This window comes from Echinops telfairi, unplaced genomic scaffold, assembly GCF_000313985.2.
Source record: "Echinops telfairi isolate 266 unplaced genomic scaffold, ASM31398v2 ScPeMD7_4225;HRSCAF=4972, whole genome shotgun sequence".
Taxonomy (NCBI): Eukaryota; Metazoa; Chordata; class Mammalia; order Afrosoricida; family Tenrecidae; genus Echinops; species Echinops telfairi.
The window spans coordinates 18,282,030-18,292,718 of record NW_022108124.1 but is presented as its reverse complement, the minus strand read 5'-3'; the positions used below and the strand labels follow the sequence as shown (position 1 = coordinate 18,292,718).

Below are 10,689 nucleotides of genomic sequence, written 5' to 3'. Positions count from 1 at the left end.
ATTGAGATGATTTCCTCTCCCCTCCCCTCATTCCTTCTGCCTTTGGAGAATGAGGGAAAATCCAGAAGATATTTATAATCTCTCATGTGGAAAGTCAGGTGGCAGTTGCAGATAATATAGGACTAGATGATAAACAAATTGGTAAACCACCCCTGCTCAACCAGATTAGTTGTGCCCTATTGTCTTGTCATAAATGTCATCACTGTGAATTCCAAGCATTCTGCATTCCAATTCCATGAATGCTTCAGGTGGAATTGTCAACTATCTTTACTATGGTCACGGGTTTTTTTCCCACTGAACTTTTAACTCTGCTCTTAACCTTGTTTATTGAGAAAGTAGGATACACTCGGCTAGCTCGGACCTGGGGTCAGTGTGCAGAGCAGAGTCCCTATTGGTAGTATGTGCTCGCCCTCTCCCAGTAACTACACACACACTTGGGCACAGGCAGATTGACTATTTCTTTGAGGCTGAAGCAACAGTAGTGAGACTCACAGGGAGAAGCCATCAAAGGAGCATTTTTATGTGATATCCTTTGACGTGATGGCATTTCCATCTTTAGACCCTTCTAGGAGCTCTGGTGGCAGAGTGCTTAAGTGTTGGGCTGCTAACCACAAGGTCAGCAGTTTGAAATCACCAGTCCCTCCAAGGGAGAAAGAGGAGTTACATATATTCAATAATAGTTTTTTGGGTAAATCTTGAAAGAAAAAAAAAAGAGTTACAATCTGGGAAGCCCAGAAGAACAGTTCTACCCTGTCCAATAGGCAGCTATGAGTTGGAGACAACTCGATGTCAATTAGTTTTCAGGTTTGTTTTTTTTTAATTGGCAGCTCTTACAGATACCATAACATTCCATAGTTCAATCACATCAAGCAGTGTTGTACAATTGCTAACACAATCCGTTTCAAAACACTTTCTTTCTTCTTGAACTCCTTGATATCAGCTCCCCTTGATCCCCTCCCTCCTGCAATTAGTTTATTTAGACTAGGTGTGTGTGTGTGGCAGAGAGATCATACCCACTGAGAAGTAAACTTAAAAATATATATATTTAACAATTAGCACTCTATATGTTATATGTCAATATAACATATCTTTATATGCTAAAAGAATCTACAATAAGTTGATATCAAAGTATAGAAATATACAACGAGAATAATTTGCAGGACAATACAGTTGCACACCAGCTAACTGAGAGCACCGAGGTCAAACCAACACAAGTTTGAGATCAGCAGCAGCAATTGCAAAAAGAAAGTCTTTCACTGATGAGCTGGAGCTTGGAAGTTGTGAGGGACACAGATTAGCAAACATAAAAAGAAAAGTTTTCTATGCATGGAAAGCAATTAGAGAACATTAGACTACAATAAGTTTTATAAAGAGAATGGGAGAGCCACAGTCAAGAGATAGCAAAGAATGAATGAGCCTTGAGAAAGACTTTAAAACAGGGAGGATGAAATAGAATATGGATTTCTGTCCTTGACAAGCACACAATCTGATTATGGGATATACCTAAGAAACAAAATTAAAAAGTTAAAATAAACAAACTTACAAGTAAATGGAATGTGTGGTCCTGACTTTCCCAAGAGGGGGAAGGAGTGAACTAAATGACTCCCATTTTCTCACCCTAGTAACCCAATGGAAAACATTTTGGGAGAGACCCACTTTCAACTAGTGGTTCTAAGACCAAGGGATCATCCTTCTTATAAAGAAAACCAAACGCATTACCCAATGGCTATTGTCCAGTTGATTCTCACAGTGACCCTACAGGACAGAGCAGACCTGCCCCACAGGTTTCTGAGGCTATGAATCTTCATAAAGGCAGATGGTTTCATCCTTCTCCAACAGGGTGACTGGTAGATTAGAACCACTGGCCTTTGGGTTAGCAGTCCAATACTTAACACACGGTGCCACTAGGGCTCTTTTCTTAGGAATCAAGCTTAACTCCAATCAAAGTGCCTTGCTCTCTGCCTTGGAAAACCAGCTTTAAGAAAGTGACTGAGACAAAGCCAAGTGCTTTTCTCCCGTGTGAGTTCGTTGGTGGTGATTGAAAGTGGACCGTTGACTAAAGGCTCTCCCACACTCAGTACATTCATAGGGTTTCTCTCCAGTGTGAACCCTCTGGTGCACAATAAGCTGTGAGCTGTCACTAAATGCTTTTCCACAGTCATTGCACTTATAGGGCTTCTCCCCAGTATGGGTTCTCTGATGAACCATAAGGCTAGAGCTGTAACTGAAGACCTTGCCACATTGGTGGCATTCATAGGGCTTCTCGCCAGTATGAATTCTCTGGTGTATAAGAAGATGTGAGTTTTGATTGAAGGATTTCCCACACTCTTTGCATTTGTAGGGCTTCTCACCGGTGTGAAGTCTCTGATGTCGAATGAGACATTTACTCAGACTGAAAGCTTTTCCACACTCACTACATTCAAAAGGTTTCTCTCCGGTATGCATGCGCTCATGGTCAACCAGTTGAGAGTTCTGATGAAAGGCTTTCCCGCACCTGCTACATTTATATGGTTTTTCACCAGCGTGGAGGCTCTGATGTCGAATGAGACATTTACTCCGACTGAAGGCTTTGCCACATTCATTACACTCATAAGGCTTTTCTCCAGTGTGGATTCTCTGATGATCGCTAAGAGTCCTATTGGAACAGAAAGCTTTCCCGCATTCGATACACTTGTGAGGTTTCTCCCCTGTGTGAATTACCTGATGATGGACAAGACTTTTAATGTAAGTGAAGGTCTCCCCACATTTGTTGCATTTGTAAGGTTTCTCCTCAGTATGGGTTCTCTGGTGGTCAATGAGTTGGGGACTCTGAGGGATGGCTTTTGCATATTCATTACACTTAGACTGTCTCTCTGCATTATGTAGTCTCTGGTGTTGAAGGAGGTGGGAACTGTGCCGACAGGTTTTCCCACACTTGTTGCATTCATAAGACTTCTCCCCCGTGTGGATTCTAAGATGAACAATGAGCTGAGAGGTCTGCCTAAAGGTCTCACCACATTCATTACACTCATACGGTTTCTCTCCAGCATGGATTCTCTGATGACCAATGAGGTGTGAGCTTCTATCGAAAGCTTTGCCACATTCATCACACTGACAGAGTTTCTGTCCTTTCAAAACTCCTTCATGTTCAGCAACACGGAAAGACAGATTATAATGTTCCCCTAGCTCCTTAAGTCCCTCACATCTGGCTTTTGTGGGATCTTTTTTAACTTCCTCTGTTACTTCTAAGAAATTGCTTTGTAGTCTGCCCCTTTCTTCACTTGAGGGCTGCCCTTTCAGGTTCCCCAAGTTATCTTCACTGGCATCTCCAGCCTCTGGCGTCCCAGGAACGGTTCCATGGAGTCCTTCTGATGTCCTGTCAGCTGACCCTGAGCCTTTCAAAATGTCCTGCTTTGGAGCCAACTTTGAACTCTCCTTTCTGTTCTCACCTACTGGGAAAGAAAGAAGGAAATTACTTCCATTCATTATTCATCCTGTTGAGGAAGCAGAATGAAGAGAATCTATGTGCACGAAGAAAATTCCACTCTACAGATAAAGCATGAGGTGACACCTCAAGAACCAGACAGGAAGCAGCTCACTGTCTTCTTCATGCAGGAAAACAAGGAAACAAACAGAAACAAGAGAAGCTGGTCAGTGGGAGAAGAGCCAGCACAGACAGTCGGCTGTTGAGCAGCAGAGTCAAATATAAGGGCATTGGTGAGGCCAAAAGTCCCGAGTGTAAAGTATGGTGTGACCCCACAGAGCTCATTTAAACACCACCTCTCCTCAGTAAAGTAATGAACTCTAAGGTCCTTAACAATCATGGCATAATGTGGTTCCATGGTTCTCAGAAAGATGCTTAGGAAAGTAAGGAGTAGCAAACATCTCATCAGTGCAAAGATGGGAGCTGATGGGAGAGTTATGGGGATGCAATTAGGAAAGAAGTACACACGAAGGAGTGATTCTGGTGTGAGACGGCAGTAACAAGATTTGGAAAAGCTATTGGTTCAGAAAATAAGAAATGGCAAATACTGGGAAATAGTGAGGGTGTAAAAGTAGAGCTGTCCCTTGACCCCAGAGCACTGGATTGACAGGGGCCAGAACTGTACTGACCTCTTACAAAAACTAAGAAAGGCACAACAACTTAAAATACGATCAAAAGTTATATTTGGGATCGTGATTCTCTACAACAATATGGAAACCAAACAGTTGAACATTGGTTTTGAATTCTAGAGACTGGATTCAAAAGCTGGGAGAAGAAAGAGTAGTACTCATGGTCACTCACAGTTAAACATTAAAACGTTGGAGCTTCTCGATCACATCTTAACCAGGGCCACAGTCACTGTGACATTTTAGCTTCGTGACATTGGAGATGTCTGAGCCCATCCTCTCCAGAGTTGGGCACTGCACTAAATTTGTCAGTGGTAGGACCTGCCCCGGTGACAGTCCCTTCTCAGGAAACTGTCCTGTCCCAGCATTTGCTGCAGGAGAAGCTTAGGCAACCATGATTTGGGATAAGTGACCGTACTCATCCCATGATGGATAGGTGATTGAGGCAGGGCAAGGCACTAGACCCAAGTGTAGCTTATCATAAGCTAGTCAACTGTTTCTGCTGTGGTCTGGGTCCAAAGCTCTTCCCAGATAGAGATGGTACTTAATGACTGAACCAATTGGAGTCTCTGTGTAAGGAAATTCTGAACCAGGAGTGGGGATTTTAAAAAGGATAGTTTTGATCAGGAGCTGAAGCTGAAATGATACATGGAGAGAAGTCTAGTCATTAGGAGCCTCACAGAAGACATTATGAGGAAACAGAGACTACAATTCAGATGGAGCCACGTGAGTGGCAAGCAGTAAAGAACCTGGGTACTAAAAGAAAGACACCCCTAAACCAAGCCAAACCAAGCTCCCTGCCGTCGAGTCGATGCTGCCTCACAGTGACCCTCTAGGACAGGATAGAACTGCTCCCATGAGGTCCTGGGACTGTAACCGTTCACAGGCGCAGAAAGCTCCAACTTGCTCCCATGAAGGAGAAAGAAAACAGGTCTGTGCTGGGGCAGTTGAGTTGTTTTCATAGTGGAACACTGCACGGATATGGAGGTTCACTTGCTTTTGTTGCTGAGGGGCCTGAGCTGCCCTGGCACAAGGCCCTCATGCCACACAGGGGTCTCACTGATTGGCTTGCTCTGAGTTCTCATTCCTTGAGACCTCGTGATATGTAGCTTGTGGCTTACAATAACTTGTGGGACAGTTCCTTACAACTAACCAAACCTTGACCACACCTCCCTCAGCCAATCAGTAATCATGAAGCCAGGAGAAGGCAGGCTCACTAGTGAAGCGGGGTGATAGACTCATGCTGACCCTACAGACAGGGTAGAACTGCCCCTGGGGGTTCTGGGGCTGTAGCCCTCTACAGGAGTAGAGAGCCTTGTCTTTTGAGGAGTGGCTAGTGGTTTCAAACTGCTCACCTGGGCTCAGCAGCCCAACATGCAGCCCCCTACACCACCCAGGCTCCCTCGAGCCGGGGGACAGGCACCATGTTCTCTTTCTTTGCATATGTGTTACAAAATAAAAAGTCAGAAGGACCAACAACCACAAAAAGAATATCACACACACAAACAGAAGAATGCAGACTAAGTTGCTGGCGGACAGATTCATTACCCAGTGAGGCCACGCTGCAGTAATTTTCCATCACTGTGTTCCAGTTCAGAGCTCTCTGACTAAGTGCAGGGCCTTTCCACTTCGTATTAGGCGTATGGTCTTCATCGGCTAGGGACTCCTGGAATGACAGGCTTCCGTTGCTCAGGAACATTCCCACCAGGAAGGGCAGAGCCATCAGGGGCACAGAGGGCAAAGAAAGTGACAGAGGTAGAGAAACTGGGAGACAGCTAAAAGGACAAACTCGTGGCGAGTTAGAGTCCATGAACTCACCAGAGACCCAGCACAGGAAGCAACAGAAAGCCAAGAGGGAGTCTCAGAATGGACCGAGCCCTGGGTTTCAGATGCAGCCATCCCTGGGGACTCAGGAAGGGCAGCAAGAACCCCGCTCACCTGGGGCCTGTCCATCCGCAGCAGAGGTGCCACTGGTTCGACTCCCGAGTCCCCCACCTGGGGAGGAGCAGGAACTAAGGAAGCAAGTGGAGCTGAAGGAGGAAAGAAAGCTGTGAGTGGGGGAAGCCCAGTCCCACACAGAATTTCTCCCCAAAGAGTGGATTAGAGAGAGACCGGCCGGGCAGCTTCCCATACACTCTACTCCTTCTTCCAGAAAGGCGTTACGCTAAGCACACTCGGACTTTTCCCTGTGAATGTGCTCCTTCTGATCCTCACTCTCCTCAGCCTCTCCGAAGGAAGTTATACTTCTGACCACATCCTCTCACCCATGGTGTCCTAGGCACCAGCAAGCCTGACTTTGCCCTCACATCTCTGCTTCCCCCTCAACCTCCCCACCCCCAGTTTGGCTTCTTGCTCCTGCTCTCAATGCAGAGGCTCCTTGAAGCTCAGCCCTTGATACTCCCCTTTTCTCCCAGGCAGCCTCCACCAGTTACACTGCTCACTGTCGCGCTCACGGGTCTCACCTCTCTCTCAAGACCCTGATCACACACATCCAGGCCCCAGGGGACGATTCCCTCGGGGCTCCTCCAACACCTGAAAGTCACTGTCTAAAGTAAAAGGCACGCTCTTACCATCTTCTTTTCCTGACTTCACACGGTTCGGCAATCGTTTGCTCCCCTCTCCCTTCCTCAAAAACAAACCCCACGGAGTTTTCCATCATAAAGCCTCTCATAGCTCTCTTTCTATTCCACCTGCCCAGCTCAGGTAGCAAATGACCCACACCTGTCACTGGGCACTAGCTCCCTGGCACCCTTGGCTTCCCTACACCAGTGTCCTATGAACAGGGAATGGCGGCAGTGCTGTCTGAGCTCTGCATCGAATTTTACACCAGGAAGAGAATCATTTTCCAGAGCCCCAAACTGGTTCCTAGGAAGCAGTTTTCTCCAGTCTTATTACCTTCCCTTCCTACGTCTCTGCCTGGCTCCATTAAGTCATGGCAATGGCCAAACAGAACTCACAGACCATACTCACAATTCGGGGGCTTATTAGAGAAGCATCAAGTTACAATGCAGGATCAGGTGCAAATCAGGATGCATTTCTTTAGTCAGGACAGCTTCTTGGCCATGTCCATAAGGAGACCACTCCCTAGCCCTCGGCCTCTCAGACCTCTTAGATTGGTACAGCCTTTGAACTGCTCAGGGAAGTGTTACAAAGCTCTTCAGCTCCACCAATAAAGGCCCAGAAAAACCTTACCCTATTGGCAAGTTCCTACCCAAATGCACTCAGCTCTCTTGCTAGAGGAGCCAGCCTAGCTCTTCCAAGTGTCCAGAGAGACCCCGCGCCACCAGCAAGCTCCCAGTCTGAGGCAACTCAGCTTTCTCAGTCCAGGGATTAGGAAGCCCATCGGGCCATCGCTTGTCAATCCCTTGGCTCTGCTGCCTCGGTGGCTGCCGCTTCTTACCATCTCTGGTATTACAGCTCTCTGTCTCTGGAATCTAGGAGCTTCTCAGTGCAGGCATCCTGGATCCACAAGACATAGTCGGTCCATTACTAGTTTTTTCTTGGTGGTAGAGAGGGCCCCCCCCTTTCTGCCCCATGGATAACTCACTTTAAGCCTCGTGGGATGGCAAAACTGACCGATCCCTTCATCAGAATTTCATATGCCTTATCTGCACTACTAGCCAGCTGTTCAGTCCCTTTGGTGGACCACAAGCACCTTACTGGCATAGTTCCAACCAATCATTTGATTGGGAGTTATAAAATCACAGTGAGCAAGGCCGAGTAAAAGTGATTCAACACACTGCATCTCTTCATTCAATCCATAAGGTTCGCTTGTGCCAGAATAGTCCTTCTGAAACAACAATTCTAAGACCTTGTCCCTGGCCTCTCAAAACCTTCCAACTTCAACTGCAAGGCCCTGAACAAGCTGACAATGGACTCCCAAATCATTGACCCCAGCTAAATGGGTCAACATTTTAATTTATATTCTCTGCTATGGGCATGCCTACCTCTTTTCTCCCCACTTCAAAATCCTCCCCCACTCTTCACAGTCCAAGCTTCCTGCTTTTCCTCAGGAAGCACCCCGACCTGCTCCAGTCCACATGGCTCACACTCACCTTTTATAGCTCCCACACTGCCCCCTTGTGTGGGACCAGTCTACCAACTGTCTGCTGAGAGACAGACATCACGCATGGACCCTAGGACAGTGGTTCTCAACCTGTGGGTCACGACCCCTTTGGGGGTCAAATGACCCTTTCACAGGGGTCGCCCAATTCATCACAGTAGCAAAATGACAGCGATGAAGTACCAACAAAAATAATGTTATGGTTGGGTTTGGTCACCACCACATGAGGAACTGTGTGAAAGGGTCGCGGCCTTAGGAAGGTTGAGAACCCCTGCTCTAGGAGGTCACCTCTGCTTACACGTCTGACTGTGTCTGACTGTCAACTAGATAACAGCTCTCTGAAAGCACTGGCTATATACGATATACCTTTGGTCCCCAAAAGTGTCTTTCTCTGACAGGTGCTCCACAAACACTTGTTTAATATGGGGGTGCATCAAAAGGTATTGCCATGAAAATCATAGAAACCCTTAACAAAAATATCAAAATGTGAAATTGTTGTTTCTTGGCATATCTTCCTTCTGAAGGTGGTATTTTCATTCCTCTAGCTCTTCCCTGGAGAATTCTGGACTCTTTGATTCATAGTACCTCAAAGTGGCAGTTTTGGTATCCCCAAAGAGACCCCAAATGTGTGCCTTTTCAATGCTCTTTGAGTTTGAGGGGCAAAAAAAGCTGTTTGAAGGGGCCTGATCAGGGCTGCAGGTGGACAGGGCCAAGTTTCCCCACAACATCCGGCCAACACAGTCCTCAGAGGAGGAGCAGAAGCACTGCTGTGATTTTAAATTCCCAGCCTTGTCTTCAGCTGTGCAGTTTTCAGGTTTCTTCAAGCTGCCACGATCATTCTGTGTCTTTAGAGAAGTTTCATCAAGACTGCCCGTGAGGGGCTCTCCTCAGTCACCTTCACCTTCTGTGCGGACCTATGGGCCTCGAATTTAAATGGCTCAGCAGATCTCCTCAGAAGGCACTGTTTCTATTGGACCTTGTTTCTGAAGGCACCCTAACAAGTGTGTGTATTACTGAGGGAATTTGTCTGCGGTCATCCACTAAATGCAGAGACCTGTTTAGTTAGAATAAACCCAGGGCTGATAAACGGGAGCCCTCACAGCAATCCTTGTTGGCTTACCCTGGTACATGAACACAAGCAAAAGGCCCTTGTCTGCTGGGTCACCCCAGGAAGGAAGACAGCCAGCAGGACAGTGAAGGATTCCAACCGCGTGGGAAAAGGGGGAATGCAAGCAAGGAAACCACCGGAGAGAAGGGCAGAAGGTGGGATCTGAGGTCAGAGTTGAAAGGGTGAGTACCGATGTGTCTGTTCTGGAGATGCTGTGGCCTGGGGTCCTGGGGCAGCTTGAGGTGGGCACCAGGGGCCGAGCCCCCACTGACCGGTAAGGTAGGAGGCAATTCCTCTGTTGCAGCCAGACCTGTTGTCTCCTTTAAACTCATGTCCTGTTCCTCCGAAGGGGCTGAACCCTAAAGACAAGGAAATACAGTCAGGTTCAAGAGAGCAGCCCTGAAGGTACTGAACACTAAACCTCCAAGAAGTCTCCCTGCTCCCAGAAGTCAGGGAAAAGAAGAACCAGAGTATCCTTCTGGGAGAAAAGATAATCCAAGACTCTGAAACTTCCAATCCTACGTGCTATCCCTCTGTGGACCCTCTTAGCAGGGGCTTGAGGGCCAGACTCTATAACCATTACCAATTTGTGTCAGGTCTTTAGGACCATGTAATTCAGTAGATTCCACAGGCTCTTGGCCTACAAAAAAGACAATGCTAAAGCAGAGCACACAGGGGACAGAATTATGCAAATTTTTTATCCATAACCAAACACCTTGAAGGACTGAAGACATAGGACCATAGTCTTGGGGAACATTCATTGGCATAACATAGTTCATAAATACAATGTTCTCCATCCTACTGTGGTGAGCTGGTGCTGGAGTCTTTTTTGGGGGGGCGGGGGGTGCTGGAGTCTTGAAAGTCTGAGTGGCCATATATCCATTGGTCTCTTCCCATCCAGGGCAAAGATGGGTGTACAAAATCAGAGGCTGAAGGAAATCATTCGTCCAAATAACCAATGAGCCACTCAAGTCAAACCTCCGCAAGCTGGAGATCAGAACCCTAGACAGTGCCTGGCTGTCACCACTGACCAACGCTGAATGGATCACAACAGAAGGCATTAGACAGGGAGGGAGAAAAACACAGAACATAATTTAACAACCATAAAACAGGTCAAACTTGTTGGGTCAAACCTGGAAGTGAACCCACTCCCTGAGATTACTTTTCAGCTAAACAAGAGGCAGGGCCTCAAAATGAACAATTCGCACCTGTGGCGTGGGGACAAACAAAACAAAAACACCTGTGTGGAGCAGGCTGCTCAGCACTTAGAGCCCCAAAGGGCAGCATTTACCCAAAAATAAAGCTCGGAAGGCAGACAGGGCAGGAAGGGAAGTGAATGGCAATGGGAACCCAAGGAGGAAGGCAGACAGGGCGGGGAAGGGAAGTGAGTGGCAATGGGAACCCAAGGAGGAAGGCAGGCAGGGCGGGA

The 10,689-nt window shown here is 47.1% G+C and overlaps 1 protein-coding gene across 5 annotated transcripts in view; it reads right to left on the bottom strand.

Moving 5' to 3' along the window:
• Positions 1 to 934: 934 nt before the first annotated feature.
• The window catches only part of LOC115867883 (zinc finger protein with KRAB and SCAN domains 7), a 15,489-nt gene continuing 5,734 nt past the window's right edge, over positions 935 to 10,689 (bottom strand). Inside the window, exons 3-6 of one of the 5 annotated variants that reach the window (XM_045295020.1) lie at positions 9,451 to 9,619; positions 5,908 to 6,119; positions 5,638 to 5,755; positions 935 to 3,431 (exon numbers count right to left, since the gene is read on the bottom strand). In XM_045295020.1, the coding sequence (XP_045150955.1) occupies positions 1,978 to 3,431; positions 5,638 to 5,755; positions 5,908 to 6,119; positions 9,451 to 9,619 (1,953 nt within the window). In that variant the 3' untranslated portion in view covers positions 935 to 1,977. Of the gene's footprint in view, positions 3,432 to 5,434; positions 5,756 to 5,907; positions 6,120 to 9,450; positions 9,620 to 10,689 lie in introns of those variants that run through there. The other 4 variants (XM_045295021.1, XM_004708545.2, XM_045295023.1 and 1 more) reach the window with 4 other exon arrangements.